This window comes from Opisthocomus hoazin, chromosome 4 (genome assembly GCF_030867145.1).
Source record: "Opisthocomus hoazin isolate bOpiHoa1 chromosome 4, bOpiHoa1.hap1, whole genome shotgun sequence".
NCBI classification, from domain to species: domain Eukaryota; kingdom Metazoa; phylum Chordata; class Aves; order Opisthocomiformes; family Opisthocomidae; genus Opisthocomus; species Opisthocomus hoazin.
This window is the reverse complement of record NC_134417.1, coordinates 35,514,104-35,534,236: the sequence shown is the minus strand read 5'-3', so window position 1 is coordinate 35,534,236 and position 20,133 is coordinate 35,514,104. Positions and strand designations below refer to the sequence as shown.

Sequence of the window (20,133 nt, the reverse complement as noted above, 5' to 3'; positions counted from 1 at the left end):
GTTATTTGAGCCTTTCTATGAAACGATCTGTGAAAGATCAGTGTTCCAGAGTCCCGATGCTTTAATAGATTTTTAATTGTATCATTCTGGTAAGCACCAAAGTGAGGGATGGAGTTACCACAAAAGACATTTTCTCCAAGTGAAAACACCACCTTTCTGGTACACTAAGCAGCACCAGATTGGCCAGGTAGTAGTTAAGTGGTGTTAAAATAAAGGAGCTGATACAAGCAAAACCCTCAAAAGTACTGAGCTTGCATTTGCCTTTTGGAACGACAGTGCAGAGCCCAAATGCTTGAGGAACTGAGGTTTAAAATATAATCAGGTCAGAGGTATTATACTGGGTACTTCTGGTGCAGATCAAAGGGAATTCTAAAGAGCTCAATTAATTCTTCTGTCCCAGCATGATGCCTACCCCCACATAAGCAAAATCCTGTGAGCCGGTGTTCATTATACTAAGGTGGTATCTTTTTAATGACCAATTCACAGCCACTGCTGGGGATGTGCAGGAAAGCCAAGGAAACATGGATTATTTTGCATGAAAAGGTAGTTAAACATTAGATATTCTCTCCTAAACTATTCCATACTTTGACCAGTTCTTAGTAATATACACACACGCAATTCTCTTTCACATCCCGTTTCTCTCCTGGAATTCAATCCTCTATGGAGATAGTGTGCAGGTTGCAGGCAGGTGGAGCTAATGAAGATGATAGCCAGTGCAAATATAGTCTTACTGAATTTCTGTTGTATAAAAGACTCTGATTTTCTATGTAAACTCATGAAGATGTCCAGAGATGCCTCCTGTGCACAAGCACTTCATTCACTGGGAAGAGGCTGTCATAGGTGTGGCCCACCTATGTGAGCAGAAGGCAGGGGAACACAGCAAAGACGACATTCAAACACATGTGATAAGGCACAACCCCCCTCCCAACAGTTCCTTCTCACAGCACAAAGTGGAGCAGAGTCCCTACTTCTCCCAGCCTCCTGGAACCATACACCAACTCGGTGGTGTGCCCCACAGCTCCAGCTGCTGCTTCTGGCAGGCCCCCTCACCTATGGTCTGAGCAAAGACAGCCTCAGGAGACAGCAGAACAGGATTGGCACAGCCTTGTGTTCTTGCAGATATTTTATATCCTGTCTTCCTCTGGAGTAGGCAGAGCACTGCTCAGCTCAATCTCACAACAGGCATCCCGTGCCTCAGTCTCTAGTCCCTTCCTCATATCAGCACTGAACATCTCCTCAGCCTTTGAGGACTGCATGTTCTTGTCATAAGAATCAGAACATTCGAGTCTCTGATAAATTAACAGTTAAATAAATAATAGATACAGACTTATTTTCCCTGCTTTCCCCATAGTACAACTATGGGGACAAAGGTGCCACTATCCCATGGGAACTGCCAGATCATCATGAGCAAGAGTTTGGCGATTTCTGATACATAAATTATTCTGTTACTTCCAAGCTTTATACTATATTAGCAAATACATTAGGGATTGCATACATTCATTTTCTAGATCCACAAAGTTCAGTGCTTTGCAGAAGGTGTATGCTACCAGGCTGCCTGTCCTCTCATCTTTGAGGATGAGCCTCCGCACTTGCTACCACTACAGCTCTCCTAAGGTCTGAGGGCAGGGCTGCTCACTGCTGTATTTCAGGAAGGCTTGTTCTGTCTTAAAAAGATGCAAATTAGTTAATCAGCATTGGAAGTTGGACAACTAGTTATAAACTTCTTTACATACTCTTCGGCTGTCTTGCACTATCCGCATGAGACAGACAGATCTAACTATGATAAAAAAATCTGACCTAAGGCATCAAACACATCGTTGTTGATTGAACTAAGACTGGAGCATCAGAAGAAGTCTGGGGTGGGAGGAAGGCTGCAAGAGCTGCGTCCTCAGCTCACGTCATGTCATTGAGCCCAAGAAGAAAGCCTAGTTCACATACAACCCTTTGTACCGGCACACTCTAGCTGCCAATTTTAAACCCCAAGGATTTATTTTAACTGCCTCTCCGTTATTACAGGCTCTGCAAAAGCACACCCTGTAATGGGATTCCTGAAAGAAACTCTAAAGGGAGAAAAATTCCAGCATATTTTCGCTCGCATTCACAGACACAGGCAGAGACCAAGCAGGCCATATGGCCTAACTTTGACACCTCTCATCCATCAAACCAGTTAGTCCCTCTAGAACTTCATACGCAAATCAGAAAAACCACAGGCTGGGCAGACATGAAGGTTCCTGCCCAGGAATGTTTGGGCTGCAGAGCAGTAAATCCTGGCAGTGGGCAAGCAAAAGTTAGCACTTGAACAGAAGCCTGAGATGTGAGACTACGCTTGTCATTTGAAGAGTTTAGTGCTTTTAAGCCTGTCTGAGAAGAAATGGAGGTCAAACATCTTTGAGGTATACCAGTAGAACTCCACTGACAGCCCTGGGTTGTGCCAGTGTAACCAAGAAGAGCCTTCTAATTATACACGCTAAGTAAGGCAACAAGAGGCTCCGCTTGTCCTGACTAAAACTTAGAGAATACCAACTAAAAAGCCAGTGTGTTGCCAAATGAGAGGGGATTTGTGTGTTATCTGTCATCACTTGTGGGACACAACAACAGAACTGCTACTAATTTTTGCAATTTTAGTATTATCATTTTACCTGGAATTTCTTAAAGGACTCCAACTCTCAACTTACTTTCTGGTAGAGAGGAATTACAGTCAGTCCACTCAGGTATATTTTGATGCAGTTCATCATGACAGAAACTGCTTTTGTTGTTGTGCTCCCAACCTAAAGTGTCTCATGATTGTGCTCTGTGATTATCATTAAATACGGGTAGGAACAAGCTCTGATTAATCAATTTGTAGATGCCTTCATGTAGTAGTTTGAATGGTATATCCCAATAAAGAGATACCTGAGTTTTTCCAGGAACTGGGAGAATAATATGAAGTCAAAGTTAAAACTAGACAACAAAATGCTACCAAGTAATTTTTTTTGGACTAGATGACCTCCAGAGGTCTGTTCCATTTTAAATCCTTCTGTGCTAATGATTTCTTCCATGAGGTTTTGGTTCCGCCATACACATAAAAAAAACAGCTGAAGAACAAGTGTTTCACGTGTCCTTTAGCTCCTCCCAAAATGCTCTATCAAAACTAGCAAGACTGTGACGGACTGAAATCCTCTGCAAGGTGAGTAAGAGTGCCACAGAATCCAGAATTTGCTTTATGCTGTTAAAATGCAGTTATGCATATTCGTGCATCACTCCGTGCTCTGTGTTTGGAGGTTGGCAAGATGAAAGCACGTGCGTTACCTTTAAGATATACTCTGTGACTTAACACACTTCCCCAAAGAAGCCAGCCCAGTTTTCCAGGAGTTTTTTATAACTGTTTGCCATGTTCCCCGGTTCAAGAAAGATGATGAGCTACTGGAGAGAGTCCAGCAGAGGTCTACGAGGATGGTGAGCGGACTGGAGCATCTGTCATACGAGGAGAGGCTGAGGGAGCTGGGCTTGTTTAGCCTGAAGAAGAGAAGGCTGAGAGGGGACCTTATAAATGCCCATAAATATCTGCAGGGTGGGTGTCAGAAGAACGGGGTCAGACTCTTTTCAGTGGTGCCCAGCGACAGGACAAGGGGCAACGGGCACAAACTGAAGCAGAGGAAGTTCCAGCTGAACATGAGGAAGAACTTCTTCACTCTGAGGGTGACGGAGCCCTGGCACAGGCTGCCCAGGGAGGTTGTGGAGTCTCCTTCTCTGGAGATATTCAAGACCTGCCTGGACAAGGTCCTGTGCAGCCTGCTGTAGGTGACCCTGCTTCGGCACGGGGGTTGGACTGGGTGACCCACAGAGGTCCCTTCCAACCCCGACCATTCTGTGATTCTGTGATGACTGCAGCAGAAAGATGTCTTTTAGGTTTGATCCAAAGCCTGTGGAAATTGATGGAAAAATTTACCCACTTCCAAAGGTCTTCTGAGAGACTTTTGTGCTCCTGTGTAGTGTGAATAATATTGTGAAGTATCACACTTGAGGCAGATAATCATTAGGACATGCACTGCTTTTTTGGCTGTACAAGAAGTATGTAACGCTTTGGCATTCATCTAATAAATCATGGTGGGTTGGGGGAGGTACAAAGGGAAGGACACAAGGATATACCAAATGGAAGAAGTGGTCAGAAACAAAGAATTTCTTCAGAATTGCCATTGGAATTTCTTTTTGCATGTGAAGACAAAAGATCATACCGTTTTTGCCCTTGCACTTCTGTAGAAGAATTCCCTTTCAGGCACCACTCACTTCACAAGTGAGAGATGCTTCACAAGAAAAAGCCAGGGCCAGCATGAACAGGAAAAAGGTGAGAATGAGCAAGACCAGCTGTTCAGACTTGCACAGCAAAAAAACCCAAACCAAAACCCAAATAAGGCACACGATTAAGTATGTGAGAACTGGCTCAGCTCTTTAATAGGTTGTTTGGATTAACATACCCACAAGGAAGAAAAAAGACACCATTTGTGTTTGCGGTCCAACTTCTCAACCTTCCTTAGCCCTGCACCGCTTCTTGAGAAACGACATATCCACAGCTACTGCAGATGTGGCAAGGAGCTGAATCTGGAGAACGTTGAGGGAGATCTAGTGAGATGGAAAGGCCTGAAAAACAAGAACAAGAGAATGACACAGGGGGCCCATCCTGCTCTCACAGCCACAGGCCCCAGATTACTTCTGCCCAGCAGCAGAGCACCCGAGGTCAGCCTTTGAGTCAACCTGCCACCAAAACAATTCAATTCAACTGAAATCAAAACAGCAAGCAGGAAGACGTCCCTATCAAAACTGCCTTAAAAAGGGACGGGCCGTTAACCCTTTTACTTCAGAGGCATTCTTTCCTCTTGTGCAGTTTCGCCATGGCTACACATACTGCTGCAACCCATTGCTCACCACAGTAAAAATAAATTTAAAATTTTCATGTCATGCACAAAGCCTGATCTATGCTCCATGAGCAGGCCCTCAACAGGCAGCAGTTGTGCAACACATGAAACTTGGCCATTCAGGCTTTGAAAAATCAGTAGATAAATGAACATTTGGACATGGCCTTGGATCAACTCCGTCCCACATCTCCCATCGTTCCTCTGGGGCAGATAAGGGTGTCCAGGTGGTGCTGAGCTGACCAAGCGGGCATTGACCACTCAGGTCCTTGTTTTACGGATCCTAGAACGCAAGTGGAGCTAACTGTTTTCAGGTCAACTGAGAGCAGCATAGGCCTATACTCAAAAGTTAAGGCTATGTGAGGGAATGCCATTGTAATTGATTATCAAATCCATAACTCTTCAGGAGATACCCATGGTAGCAAACAACACGTGCTATCAAAGACTGAAGCATTATGACCACGAACCTTCTAATTCTGCAGTCAGAAATAAATTTTCAAAAGTATAAGGTGTGTCATCTTTTCCTCACAACTTTACGTACAGGAGTCCCACGCAGGTTTCATTCAGACCTTTCACACCCTGCAAAATTCAGAGATGCTGAAGAGAAACTGTACATAAAACTCTGCCAGGACACGTTACCCCTCTGGCACTTCTTCTCCATAGGTCACAGCTGTGTTGGTGGGAGACCAGCTCTACAACACCGGAGCCTCTCCAGCTACCAGCCACAAGTGGCAGCAAGTCACTTGTTCCCACATGGCCCCCTTCTCCACTTGGACCTTTTCAGTGGCGGAGCACAACCTTCTGGCTCTCTTGCAGTAAGAGATAAGGCTGAGCAGGGATCCAGAGAGGTTCTGCTCAGCAATTTCAACAGGATATTTTTCATTCCTTAGACTGTTTTCCCCCTTTGTAGAGTTGTTAATCTACCTCTTCCACTTGGATTTCTCTTTTTTCTGGACTGTTGTACCTCTTCTGAGACCAGAATCCAGATGGAAATAATCCCTGAGCTGCATTAGCTCAGCACAGAAGATGACTTTTCTCAGATCCAAACCAGTTTTGAGAAGGAAGTTTCTCTGTGTGCATGTTTAGGATGCTTTCTGACAGTGCCTATAGAGCCCTTAATTACGATCCTCCTTTGTATCAGCAGTCTGCAGAAACAAGCTCTTTAGGCAGCACTGGTGTTTCTCCTGTGTTGCGGACAGGAGTGCAATTAAATATATTCATGGAGCACTGGGGCCTGACTTTTTTTCAGAAAAGCAGCCAATGATCTTGGATGCCCCATCTGAGACATCTGACTTCCAGAGGGGAACGTCAGGAATTTCCAAAGAATCAAACCCTCATACCCAGCACATGTTTTGAACTGGGCACCGAAAACAAATGGTCACTTGGGAAGTAGGCTACTGTTTGCTGAACACTCCCAAATAGCTCTGCATACTCTGATGAGGAAATGATGTGTCCACCAGAAAACTATTCAGAAATGCTACGAACCAGAAAAGAACATTAATAAAAGCCTATCTGATATCCATTTCTAAAGGAAGGAGAGGAGAGGAGAGGAGAGGAGAGGAGAGGAGAGGAGAGGAGAGGAGAGGAGAGGACAGGACAGGACAGGACAGGACAGGACAGGACAGGACAGGGAGAAAAGAGAAGAAGAAAGAAGAAAGAAAAGAAAAGCGTGGCAAGGCCAGTGTTAGCTCTTAAACAAGGAAAAACTTCCAACTCACCTAGCTCAGCAGCATGTCCCTGGCAGAGCTGGGGTTAAGAGTGGCCCAGCCAGAGGTACAACACCAGCTCCCAGCAATCAGTCATGTCAGTATCTGCTGCCAAAAACGTCCTCTGGGATCACCATGTCTATATATTTGCTTTTCTGCCCAGAAGGCCGCCAGTAAAGGCCCGGGGCAGAGTAGTAGAGAGGGGAGAAAGGGGATACATTGCGCTGGCACCCAGAGCAGAACAGGACATGATACCTGGGCTCCACCAACTGGTTATGGGCTCTCGGAAGTTTGACCTTTGATTTTAACCCTCACTGACTCAGGCCATACACTCATAGTTCAGCACCGGCTGAACGCAGGCTCCGGACTGCGCGAAAGCTAAAACCGGAGCAGGGGAATTCTTGCCCTTGGCATGAACAGCTACACGGCAGCTGGCCGAAAATATTATAATACATGGGAATATAGCAGGTGGCTCAGGGCTGCATAGCTTTTGGGGAAGTATTCTGTATTGCCCCAGAAAGCAGGAGACATGATAAAACATATTTTACACGTGCTGCAAAGCGGTAAATAAAGGATTTAAATAACATAAAAGATGCCATCCATGTTTAATGTCAAATATAAAGCCCGTAAATTACTACAAAATCTTCCCATGTCCTGAGAGTAAAGCAAGCTAACTCTCAGAGAAGGGATACCACATACATACCACAAGTTCTCCAAATGGCATAACAGTTCTGCAGGAGATCAAGCTGCTGCAAAGACTAGCGGAGGCACTTAGGGGTCTGTAGGCTCTGGAGTTCTGTTAGCAAGTGCTGTTTTCTGCACAGAAAATGAGGAAGGACCTCCTGCACGGGCAGGGTTACCCCATGCCTTTGCAATGTGGACAACACTGTTTGAAGCCTCACCGGACTTCTCAGGTAATCCTGCTTCTCCAGAACCGTTCTGACACTTGCAGATGTTCATGTAATTGTAGATAATACAATAAGTTGGATTAAAATTCCCTGAGCTGAAGACAGGGCTCCAATCCATCGTAGAAAGGATTCACTTTTTTTTTTTTTCCCCATCCTGCTACATAGTTCTTCCAGAGAACTGTAAACGCTGTTGAAAGAGAAGAGGAAAAAATAATGATGAAAAATTTTGAATATCTGTACATGCCATGAATTTCTGAAGAATTCTCTCCAGAACAAGTTTGCAGATGTTTTCTGTCTTCGGTCCTCATTCTTTCGAACAGAACATTAGAAATACACTGATTTAATTCTGTGAGTTTGCCTTTGTCTCAGCAATAGTAACACATAAATAGTTAGAAAAAAATTTAAACTATACCCTGGAGAAATGGATTCACTAAAAAGATGTATCCTTTAGGTTTTAATTCTTTTTTTTTTTCTTCCCCAAAGCCATCTAGTTAGATTTAGATCAATACAAAATCAAATTCAGTAGTAGATCTGTGACCGATGAGTGAACACTTCCCGTACATCAGCGTATATACATTTTTACACCTAGTCATAACTTCAGAGTTAGCTTTTCCATTGCCTAGATAACGCCTGCAAAGCTCGGGTCCCAGACTATCGTAAGTGCTTCTCTATGTACCTTTATGGCATGTGAGGGTTAATCTTCAACATCTCTAGCGTGAGTTACAGCTTTTGGGACTTCTACCCTGGTTTTTGTTTCTGAAAAAAATGGAGCGACCCTTACTCAGACGGGGGGAAGGAAGGTCAGTTCCCAGCATAAAAGCGCATCCTCCTGGGCTGTGTTACCTGCCAGGTGGAGCACAGCCAGTCCCGCCACAGGCTCTATTTTTCCATGGTATTTGGATGCCTTGTGCTGCTGAGAGTGCTTGCCCATCGCAAACAGGGCCTAAGGGGCTCTCACACATCATTTAACACTTCGTACAGGTACGTGCAAGATGCTACATGATGTTCTAGTTTCAAGTACAGGCTCTGTGATTCTTTTTTTCCATTTTGCCCTCCTTTTTTCTTTTTTCTATAAATGTTCCTGTAAAACCAGTGCCTTTAACATCACCATGTGTTTGGCCACAAAAGCTGCAAACTCACTGAGAACCAAGGAAACGCTGTTTGTGATTGACCTGTTTGCCAGCTATTTGCTTTAATGTTTTAATCTTTCGCAGCTTCATAAAATAATTCGATGCAAGTCTGATTTTTTCAGGAATTCGATCAGTCCAGTTTGCCTGCTCAAAATGATGCTTGACTCACATCCTGGCAACAGTGTTTATTTGACGTGCGCTGGTGAAGCACTCTAAAAAACCGTGCTCAGGCTATTCCAAATTTAGCCTCCCACATCTGTGTGTATTAGTGTTTGGGTGAGACTGAATTATCAGCGCGGGTCAAGTGGGTGACATGAGCTGATTGGTGCACCTTTGTTGTTCAATTACAAGCTCAGTGCTGAAGAAGCCTTTTGAGAGAAAATGTCCATGTTTCTTACGGGCTTTTTTTAGCTCTGTTTACATTGGGTAGCTCTGTGCTACAAGAAAATCCAAGTCACTTTAGGCCGCGTCTATCCTCAGCCAAATGCGAATTACTTTTGTATTTCTCTCCAAATAAAACTACTTGCCGTAAATCCAAACCTATTAAAAATGTGCAGCTGTGAAGTTACAACCATTCCTATGCTTAGAAATATTAAACCACAGGGCCAAGGTTTTTTAAAGGGAGGCGTACCTGAAGACCAACTAGCGAGGGAGGAGGCTGGTGGTGTGCTAGGTTTCACACAGGAACGCACCAGCAGGATGCTGCAAAAGAGGGGAGTTGCTCATTAAAAGTAGCGGTGCTAAGTGGGCTGAATCGGTCTTCCAGTGCACGATGGATGTCCCACAACAGAATCACAGACTGGTAGGGGTTGGAAGGGACCTCTGTGGGTCACCCAGTCCAACCCCCCTGCCGAAGCAGGGTCACCTACAGCAGGCTGCACAGGACCTTGTCCAGGTGGGGCTTGAATATCTCCAGAGAAGGAGACTCCACAGCCTCCCTGGGCAGCCTGTTCCAGGGCTCCGTCACCCTCAGAGGGAAGAAGTTCTTCCTTGTGTTCAGCTGGAACTTCCTCTGCCTCAGTTTGTGCCCATTGCCCCTTGTCCTGTCGCTGGGCACCACTGAAAAGAGCTTGGCCCCATTCTCCTGACACCCACCCTGCAGATATTTATGGGCATTTCTAAGGTCCCCTCTCAGCCTTCTCTTCTCCAGGCTGAACAAGCCCAGCTCCCTCAGCCTTTCCTGGTGGGAGAGATGCTCCTGTCCCCTCCTCATCCTTGTAGCCCTCCGCTGGACTCTCTCCAGTAGCTCCTCATCTTTCCTGAACTGGGGAGCCCAGAACTGTCCCCAAGCTGGGACTGCATATTGCTTACCAAAAGTTTCTTGCAGTTTCCGCTCAGTGATGTATTCCTTGCTCCTGCTCCCAGAGGTGGAAAGATCTGGGGGCTGGTTCGTCCTTCAGCAATCGGAATGAAATTCTCTGTTTCCTGTTGACGAGAAGTGAGCAAACACGCAGCTGGTCAAATGAAGGGTGGTTAAACTCACTTTATTGGCATCTCCTCCACAGCTCCACCACCCCACTCAAGTTAACCTGCGCGGCTTGTGGTGCTGCGTGCCAGCGCTAATTGGTTTTGCTCATCTGTGGAAGCAGCAAGTGCACTGGTGCGCAGCGGGACAAGGCAAGCGCCTTCACTGCCACCCTTTCACCACTCCCATTGCCTAAACCACCTCCAACGGCTCCTGTGCAGCTGTGTGAGCTGTGATTGCACCACGGGTGTGGGGTGCAGGCACAAGCTAAGCAGACATCTCCTTTCTTACAATGGATATGGTAAATTAGGCTGTATTCTCCCTGAGCAGAGGCACTCCTGCCCTGTTCTGTGAGGAGAAGGCAGCGTCCTGTCCCAAGGAGCCCGCTGTGTTGCTGACGGGCTCCTTCATACGATGGGACAATGCAGCTTGTTCAGGAGACCTGACCGTTCCCCGTTTGTAACATATGCAAAGTATGGAGGATGATGGGGCCACTAAAATTCACTTCTGCTAACTCCTTCCTACCTGAGATGATCTACCTTCAGGGCTCAACATCAATCTGATTTTGGAAGGCATCAGACTGCACCAAAAAGCAGAGGATGGAGAAACAGCGGGGAAATGGCTCAAGGTTTTAAAGCAGGCTGCCAGCCCTGGCTCCGCGCACGCTCTCCGTTTCACATCGCACGAGCAGGGTGACACACAAAAGCCTTCATGCATTCAGAATATTTGTTTTCAGGATGAAAATGTAAGTATTTCCAGCCAGCACGGGAAACTTGGGTTTGCCTGCCAAGATTTGTTGCGTTTTTCTTTAATTCCAACAGCGGCCAATAGGTTTAAATTTGAGGACCAATGAACAGACTCCCTGCATCTCCTCCCTCTTTCGAATCTTCAAAAACCTCTTCCCAGTCTTAGTCCGGGGAGCCTTCCAGCACACGCTTATCTTCAGCTAATGCATTGCTGATGCACTTTTGCCAAGTTGAAGTGCTTTGTGGGGTGGAACTTGGAATAGACTCGGTTCACAACCCTGCCAGCATGCGATCCCAATGAATTTATCTCACATTGGGGAGGATTTTTTTTTTTAAGGTCTCCTGTTTAAACAAGAATCCATTGGTGCTTTTGAGGCTTCTGGATCAAAGCTGCCATAAAAAAATGCAAGTATTTCAGTGTTGCACAGATGTAACGTTCTGTGTTGTATCTAGTTTGCAAAGTGTGGAAGCCTGTTGGATGAAAGGACTCCGCGTGTGCTTAATATCACGGTCATCATTATAAATGCACCAAAGCCACAGAAGCCTAAGCTGATTTATTATGGGCACCCATCCCTATCTAATTTTCTAACTCTGCCCACCCCGGTGAACTGATGAGACCTCCACTAAATTGGGGTAGCCTGTTATTTTTATTCAGATTGAAATGGATTTCCTTGCCTTGAATTCATGGCAGAGAGAAAACAATCAAAAAATAATGGCTCACAGATAATGAAGCTGCATGTCAAGCTTGGTCTAACAGACACACAGCTGTCAACACTTCTCCTGCGCGCTTCTACATCATTTCATTGTGAGATGAAGGCAGCCAGGGTGAAAGACAGAACAGGGGCTGTACTTGCCATTTGGCCCCCCCATAACATGCTTGGGATCCTCCTAATAAAGGTGGTTCTCCTCATACGTTACAACAGCCAGAGAGATGGGCTGCGTGGCTGAAGGGCAGGCAAACAGTTTGCCTTCCTTCAGATAAGGAACATTGATTGTGTTCCACCAAAATGATGTCTATTACGGGCTTTTGTATATCTTGGCCTAAATGTGGCACCGTATCTCCTGCTCTCATCTTTGGAGAGTTCTTCATGTCCAAGTGACGCATTTTGTGGAGATTTCAGGAAAAATACAGGCAGCCTGGCCAGCTTTCCCTCTCCCAGGCTACATGGGACACTGTAATTCAATACACAATGTCTTGCCTTCATTGTCAAACAGAGTCCCACCGGCCAGGACAAAGCCCTGCTTGAGCCCTACGGCTCCATCACGCTGCTGTGGCCAGGGCACACCAACTCCACAGCCAGCAGCAGCCAGGACAGGGATGTCGTCATCACACCGGGCTGACTCCGATTCCCCCTCTCCAGCAGGATATGCCCGCAGAGACTTGGTTCTCAGGCTCCAGAGCCAAGTCCTTCAGTTGTTCCGCCACCCCATCCCTGTCACCTCCTTTCCCTTACCCGATTCAGCCCTATGTAAATTCCCTTAAAAAATTATTCTTGGAGTATGAAAAGATATCCAAGGTCTATGCTTGATTCCTTCCTTCCTCGGTGTGTCTGAGTGCATACCGCAAAGCTGAGAGCAGCGGAGTTAGCAGCAGCTGCCTGCAGCTCATCTGTTGGCAAGGCTGGAGCTTAAATCACATTCTCCAAGTGCCAGAAAGATAGACCTTCTGGAAGGAAGTATCGGGTGAAAGAGCAGGAAAGCGAGCTCGCTTCCAAACAATAAACATGCAGATCGGAAATAATTGAGGCACTGGAACAAGGGGGAGGGAAAACAAAACAAACTGTAACAAGGGAGCCTCAGATGAACTGGTTTTCCCTAGTAATAGCGAAGGGGGAGGAGGGGGAAGAGAAAACAACCCTGTAGGTAGCTCAGAGCTGACCAAAAAAAGGCTTTTCACTTTGTGATAAATCCTGAGGAGCTGCGAACTCTTTGTGTTCAGTGTCACGGTGACAAGCTGGCATTGCGGCGGTTCTGGCAAAACAGACGAAGCCTTTCAGGACCTGCCCTGCCTGCTGGCTGACCCACCAACGAGCCAGGCAGCTGGTCGCTTTGCCTGGTTCTCTTTAGAAACACCAACAAAATCGACCTGTTTCAACAGAGCATTTAAGTTCTATCAACTCACCATCTTCCAGCAGAATCCTGTCCAAGCGGGAGATTTCCAAGCGGCTCCGTGATGCCACATAATTACAGCTATCAATATTTTTATTGTGGGATGCCACAATACCATTCTATAGAAAGGCACAAAGACAAGGAACAGAATAAAGGCCAAAGTCCTCTGCTACTGGACAGCACATAGGGTGTATGTGAACTACAACCTCCAGGCCGCTAAGCAGATGACTTCTCGGTCTCCTGGGCCACTGGGTTTACCCAGGGACAACAAGGACAAACAATTCTGTCAAGCTGGGGAGCACACACACAAACTGGAGGAAAGTAGGAAAATGGACTTTTTTGGTGGCTTCACGGGACACCATGTACACACGTACAAGTGTGTGATACTGTTTTCTACAGCCCCAGCAAGAGGTATTTTCAGAGCACCCAGCCTAGCTGGTTAAGTTACCTGGCTTGCCCCCTTCAACTCCCTTAACAGAGAAGCTCTCCTAGAGGCAGCTGAGCAGAGGAGCCCGACACCGGCTTACTGAATTGCTCCTGGAAGCAAGTCTCTCTCCCCGCCTGTTTTTCCGTTGTCTCCAGAAGGAACCTGGAGAGCCTAGCTGGCTAGCTTAACCAGCCAAGCTGGGTGGCTAACTTTGGGTGGTCTGAACAACCTCCGCTTCTGCATGGGGCCTGGATGAGGATTTGAGCTTTATCTAGCATCTGTATTTGCTGAAAAAGTACACTGTCGCTCTTCAGCCTTCACGTTCACAGAATCACAGAATGGTGGGGGTTGGAAGGGACCTCTGGGGATCATCTAGTCCAACCCCCCTGCCGAAGCAGGGTCACCTACAGCAGGCTGCACAGGACCTTGTCCAGGTGGGTCTTGAATATCTCCAGAGAAGGAGACTCCACAACCTCCCTGGGCAGCCTGTTCCAGGGCTCCATCACCCTCAGGGTGAAGAAGTTCTTCCTCATGTTCAGCTGGAACTTCCTCTGCTTCAGTTTGTGCCCATTGCCCCTTGTCCTGTCGCTGGGCACCACTGAGTTTGGCCCCATCCTCCTGACACCCACCCTGCAGATATTTATGGGCATTTATAAGGTCCCGTCTCAGCCTTCTCTTCTTCAGGCTGAACAAGCCCAGCGTTCCTACGCTTTAGATGAAATACATATTTATGTTATACATCTTTTATTTTTCACTTGAAGAGAGGGTATGAAAGTGAAAAATCTAGAAGTGTGGTGTGTTCATGAAGGGGAGGGCAATGGGTAAATTGATAAATAACCTGGAAATGACCAGACATTTGCTTTCAATCTGGGGCATTGCCTCTATCGGAGACGGCGCCTTCCTGCCTTCTGAGTCACTGGGGTGAATAATGGAGACCAACAGAAGCCCTGAGCAACTGTACCTGCAACGTGGTATTGTTCACTCCCTGTTCACCAGCTGTGTAATGAATTCTCTCTAAGCGTGTCTGCTCTCAGTCTGGTTTTTGCAGCCTCCCAAACATGAACACGCCTCCCCAGCTTCGGCTCCCATTCTTGCATTCCAGCATACCCGCTCTGCATGACACACCAGTTACCTTCAGACAAACTTTGGGCTAAGTTTGCGAAGACTAATACAAAGGTTGTAATTTAGAGAAGCAAAGGATTTCACTGCTCGGTATTCTGAAGCTAAGCTCTCACCAAACATCCCGTCAGATGTTTCTTTCAGGTCAACGAAATAAATATGCAGCCAGCCCTCTTCCGCCTTTCCAAAGCTGGCCTTCAACAGTGCACTCTTGTACCAGATTAGCAAGCTGAATCATAAATTATTCCTTAAAAAAATAAGCCAAGTCACTTGCCTGTGGTCCCGAGAGCCCAATCCGTATCGCAGCAGGGCGAGCTGCCTCTCCCATGCCACAGGTAACAGTCTAAACATGGTAGTACCTCCGAGCGCTCGGCACTCAGGAGGAAGAGCAGCAGACAGACCAGGTTGTGCCACCCCAAGCAAGCACTTGGGAGAATGACGTGATCCTGCATCTGGAACATTGCTCCTTCCCCAGGTGATGCAGAATTACCAAAAGGGTCATGTTTTTGTAGGCCAGACTTCTACCCACTTCCTGAACAGACGAGCCTGTCAAGGAGAAATACGTATTTATTGTCAGAGCAACCCAAGCACGAATCCAAAAGGTCAGGAGGCAGATGTGCTGATGAAGATGGAATTATTGTCACTAACTTATTTTTCAAAGCAGAACCACAAAGATTCTGTATCATACATCTACCCTTTCCACATAATGGGGGTGGATGGGTGGGAAGAGCGACAGAAATGTTTCCCACTCCTGCAATTAGTCCTATTGCATACTATTTCTTACAGTTTCCCCCAGCTCAAGAAGCATAAAAGAATTTATATATGCTTGGATTCTTGCAGAGAAACATCAGAGAGAGAGAAAAAAAATAAATTTCCCATGCTCCTGTTGCCTGATTTTCACTCTGCGTAACACAGACCCATAATTGTGCTATTATATATTCCTCAAATAGGGGTAGGTCGGAAAACATCTGGCCTGGTCCAATTATGCTTGGCATGGATAAAAATTCATGTATAGACTCTAATAACCAAGATCGAGTGATAGGTAAAAAATGCTGAGATTTTGTTGTGTATACTTTGGAAGAAGTAATTACATTTAGTTCTATAATCAGTTATACAACACAGATTCTCCCCAAAGTAAATGGTAGCTCCATCCATGAAGACTTTTGATGTGGGTTCCAAGAATTCATAATAAATCAAGGCATAAACGGGCTTTTTGGTGGCGCAGGTTGGAAATCTTACAAGGAAACAACGTTTCCTTGAAAAAAACCCCCACCGCTTTTAAACAAACACTTTGTTTTCACTGAGCTTTCACCAAATCCAAGACTTTGGGCCACACGTGGGTCCTTAGAGCGTCCGCCTGAGGCCAGTGGTCCTCAGTCCTTGGCCTCAAAGCAGCTCACACGTGCATCTGCTCTGCAGCCGCTTCTCCAGGCCCTGAGCAGATAGGCCTGACGGTTACCATCCTGCTGCCAGAGCTGCTAAAACCAGATGGCTTCTGACTCCAAAGCTCACATGCTCAACGGCTCTGCTGTAGGAAAAGGGGCTCTGGAAGCTTCTTGCAACAACCCTGAGAGGTTAATGTTTTTGAACACGGGCAAAGCCAGGAGAACTTCCAGCTTGATTGCAGAGAATTAAATAAAAGTTGCATTCTCACCAGAATCCAAACAAGCTGAATTAAAATCAGGAATTGTCCCGCAAGCCTCTGCCTAGTGCGTGGAACTCTCAGTACACATTGTCTTGGTTTCCTCCAGAACGGGTAGAGGTTTTGTCAGCGCACAGGACAGGACTATCAGCTGGTGCCTGTCCAAGTCAGAGGAGGCCATGTCTGACCAAGTCAGTCAAGAATACAACCAGAAAGCTCAGGTTTGGGCCAACTGGTGTCATATAGAAGTAACCTTCCACTGTCATCTCTGGGAAGCTTTCACATATTTACCGTGGTCAGCGCTCAAGGTCTCACCTTCCAGTGCTACGATGCAAAAACGAACAACGCAAGAAAGAGATACCAAATCCAAATCCTCGTGTTTCAATCCAAAATGTTGCATCTTTCTTAAGAGAAAATTCCAAATAATGAATGACAAAACTTCAACTATTTGAAAAGGACCGTGAGTACTTTGGGAGGAGAAAAAAACCAGAAGGGACCTTGAATAAACTCTAGCACAAATAGCTTGAGCTCAAAAGACTGTGAGGGATAAAAAGCGTGCTTAATATTCAGTCTAGCGGCATATTAATATTAACATGTCTTAATATTCAGTCTAGTGGCAAACAGCTAGAAACATTAGACTGAAGGCTTGGTGGGCAGATCTAGGCCAACTGACGTGACCCCTCACAATCATGCAGAAAATTTTAATTTCTTATACTGAGGTCATCCTGAAATTCTATTTCTTTTGTTACTATGGCCTGAAGTCAGTAATACACTTGAAAGCACATATATATCTTTAACATAACTTTGAACACTTGAGTAGCCGCATTATCTTCAATGAACACGTGTGAGTACTTTCCTGAGGCCTGGGTACGCTCTCACTAACTGGCTCAACAGCGCTGGCCAAAAGAAGAGCCTCGCTTTCTTTTTTTTTATTTTTCTTTTTTTTTAAATTAACTACAGCATGACAATAAAGACTCTCTAAATTATGTCCCTCATTAACCAACAGAGGCATTCATTTTGACGCAGTCATCGTTTCTACTTCATGGCTCAACTGGAAGTAACGTTGTTCTTGCAACAAAGGCTTAAAAAGTGTTTTCCGGTATTTTCCGTAGCTCCCCATGGTGACCTGATGTATCTGAAGCTGTAATGCAGAGATCTATTTAAGGTATTGCCTTGCTTTAGTTACTTAGGTACATCATTGCACAAGTCAGGAGGTCTTCTATCAGAAGATCTTTCTTCACAGGGTTAGGTCCATGGCAGTCTGTCAGGATTTGGTAGGACTGAAAATTTTGACTGCAGTCATCATATAAATTTCTCCTGGTGCCTTTTATGTTTCTCGCTGAGGCAATATTTTATGAGCTGTCTCCTGCAGTTTGGCCTTCTTCAAAGAAATAGATGAAAACCCTACTGTCAGCTTCAAGTTTGGAGCCTTACAAATTAATACAACTGTCCCTAACAATGTAAAAATATCTATTTCAGTAGACACATTTGTAAACAGGACATTCTTCTTTCCTACCAAAGTAATAACAAATGCATTTTCTTGCAGAACAGCCTCCACAAAATGGACTACATCTATTTATGCAATGTTAACTAGGTCGTAACACTTACTTCTCCTGTTCACAGACGAACAACTTCATATAAATCAAAAATGAAGCTTTGCCCGATTTCCAGTATGTGATTTTTAAAATACTTCTGGTGAATATTGTGCTTAATTTTTATTGTTTAATTTTAATTTTATGACAGTAATGGAAAATTTAAGAACATTTTTAGCTGTAGCTTTTCGAGCATCATACTTTTTCACATGGCAAGGTCTTCACAGTTTTTAATGCTGAAACACAATCTTGAATTTTTTTTAATCTATGTTAGAGCTTTTAAAAGGACTAAACTCAACAATTTATAAGTATGTGTCATGCAGATATTATCATATTATAGATTTTAATTTGAATGTAAACACATTCAGTCATTCAGTGGCTCTGATGTTTGCAATAAAAGGACAGAAAGGCATGCCGTAGGTCAGAGGTGAATTCCCTTTTACTGTAAAAATAGTATAGTATAATCTTGTTTATAAAACTATCCAACCATGTTATGAACATGTTTATTCAAACTATTGGAAGCCTGTGCAAGAAAATACCTTCTAATTTACGTGTGAAATATATTCACAGATATGTATATATTTTTACATACACGCACATGCCTGTATGTATACGCATGTAGCACTGAATAACATTTAAGAAAGTGCCAGTCTATATGGGCTGCTCTCAGTGCCAAGAAAATAATTAATAGACAGTTGCAATAATTTTCTAAATTATAGTTACAATAATAATAATATATGGGCTTGAAAAGGGGCCATAGTAGTATTTTCAACATAGTGTTTCTTTTCTCTTTATAGCTCTGTAACAAAGCTCTTAACCACATAAATTCCAAATAACCTGAATTGAACTTCAAAATATGTTTAAGGGCTTTGCATAATCAGTCTGGGACTTGAGAAGTCAGAAATTGCACACTTCTACTTCTCAGAGAATACTGAGATTTTGATGTTTTTCCAGTTTGAAGTGGGGCAAAAGGATGGAAATATTTTGCAAAATGAACACTCCAGAATTAATTCTTATACCCGAAGCTATCAATTTCAGAGACATTTGGCAGATCCATTGTAAAATAGTAGTATGTAAATTAAAGTTCATCCCCATAAAATGAATAGAATCAGAAAAACCAGAACAAAATACATTGATGTCATCCAAGTGAAAAAAAAAAAAATCACCATTTAAACTTTTTCTCTTCCCAACACTATAAAATCAAGATAATCCCCACAAATGCTTTCCGTTTCAAAAAAGTACAGATTCCAATCTCCTTTCTTCTTGAGCTTTTTTTAACCAACCAGCCAGTCTTTTTTGTAGGTTTAATCATGTAAAACAAATCCGGATGTCTATCCTACCTTCAGTATTCCCACTGAGTCTCTACAGTGCCGCAGAAGTTGAGCTGTCTGTCTCTTTACACAAGAGCTGGAGCCCAGGATGCACATTTCATGGCTCCAGGTTACGAATCAGCGGCTGGATATCTTTTACAGTGGAGTTCAGCTGAAGCCATACCTGGAAACACTGAATCTCCTTTTGGGAGCAGCTGAACACTTGAAATATATCAACCCTTTGCAGACAAAAGTCATGAAAAGATGTGCTGTTTGAGCTGGGCAAATACATGCACTCAAAATTAAGTATTAAAAAAATGTGATTCATCTAACTCCTGTAAAAGACCTAATTTAAAACAAACCGGGCTTGCTCATAGCAAGGTACTCATCCTACTGCTGTTATTTATGCCGCGGTAGTCCCTAGAAGCCCCAGGTCCCCACTGAGCTACCTGCTGCACAGAGTGATCATACATTTATTTATTTCTAGGGCATCAGCTTTCCCTGCTCCTGAGCGAGCAGGTAAAGCAGTGATTACCGGGGATGCCACATCTATCCAGGCAGCCAGCCGCAGAAAGCAATTTCAGCCGCAAACTTTGTTTTAAATAAACACCTGCATTTTCATAGGGAGAAGTGCATTTGTCTCACAATGAGCTGTCACAGCATATTTGCCTGCTAATGAACCATGAGCCCTTTGAATTCTGTCTCCCATCCTTCCCAAACTGCAATTTTGCCAGGCCTGACAATCCCTTTTATTGCTTTTTCTGTTTTTTTTTTCCTTGAACAAAACATTCCTGCTTAGCCCTGCAGTTCCTTTGTAATTCCCGCATCCTTCGCTGCAGCGAGAGCAGTGAGCAGCAGTGTCTTTGTCCGCAGGAGGAGGCAGCCGATGGCCTTCGCTGCTGCATGAGACTACTGCACATCTCTCACCTAAACCTTGCTTCACACAATGTGAGGAGGACTCCACCGGCTCTGCCTTGTTGCCCCAGCTTCATGGAGAAGACTGGTCTGAAGCAGCCGATGGCCATCGCTGCTGTGTGCAGACGGGTAGTCCCTATCTGATGGTATTTCAGTGGCAAAATGCATTCCGTGG

General features: G+C 44.8%; 1 protein-coding gene and 2 long non-coding RNA genes across 3 annotated transcripts in view; all 3 read right to left on the bottom strand.

Annotated features, from left to right (window-relative positions):
• Positions 1-4,426: 4,426 nt before the first annotated feature.
• On the bottom strand, positions 4,427-6,981 carry LOC142361035 (uncharacterized). Its single transcript, XR_012763573.1, has 3 exons — positions 6,608-6,981; positions 5,357-5,468; positions 4,427-4,617 (listed from the first exon to the last, which is right to left on the bottom strand). It is a non-coding gene; the product is annotated as an uncharacterized LOC142361035 (long non-coding RNA).
• A 394-nt stretch (positions 6,982-7,375) lies between these two features.
• LOC142361036 (uncharacterized) lies at positions 7,376-13,067 on the bottom strand. Its single transcript, XR_012763574.1, has 4 exons — positions 12,967-13,067; positions 9,945-10,058; positions 9,265-9,335; positions 7,376-7,690 (listed from the first exon to the last, which is right to left on the bottom strand). It is a non-coding gene; the product is annotated as an uncharacterized LOC142361036 (long non-coding RNA).
• A 1,715-nt stretch (positions 13,068-14,782) lies between these two features.
• The window catches only part of TPK1 (thiamin pyrophosphokinase 1), a 437,279-nt gene continuing 431,928 nt past the window's right edge, over positions 14,783-20,133 (bottom strand). The window contains exon 8 of the mRNA XM_075418557.1: positions 14,783-15,045. Coding sequence (XP_075274672.1) covers positions 14,876-15,045 — 170 coding nt within the window. The 3' untranslated portion in view covers positions 14,783-14,875. The remainder of the gene's footprint in view (positions 15,046-20,133) is intronic.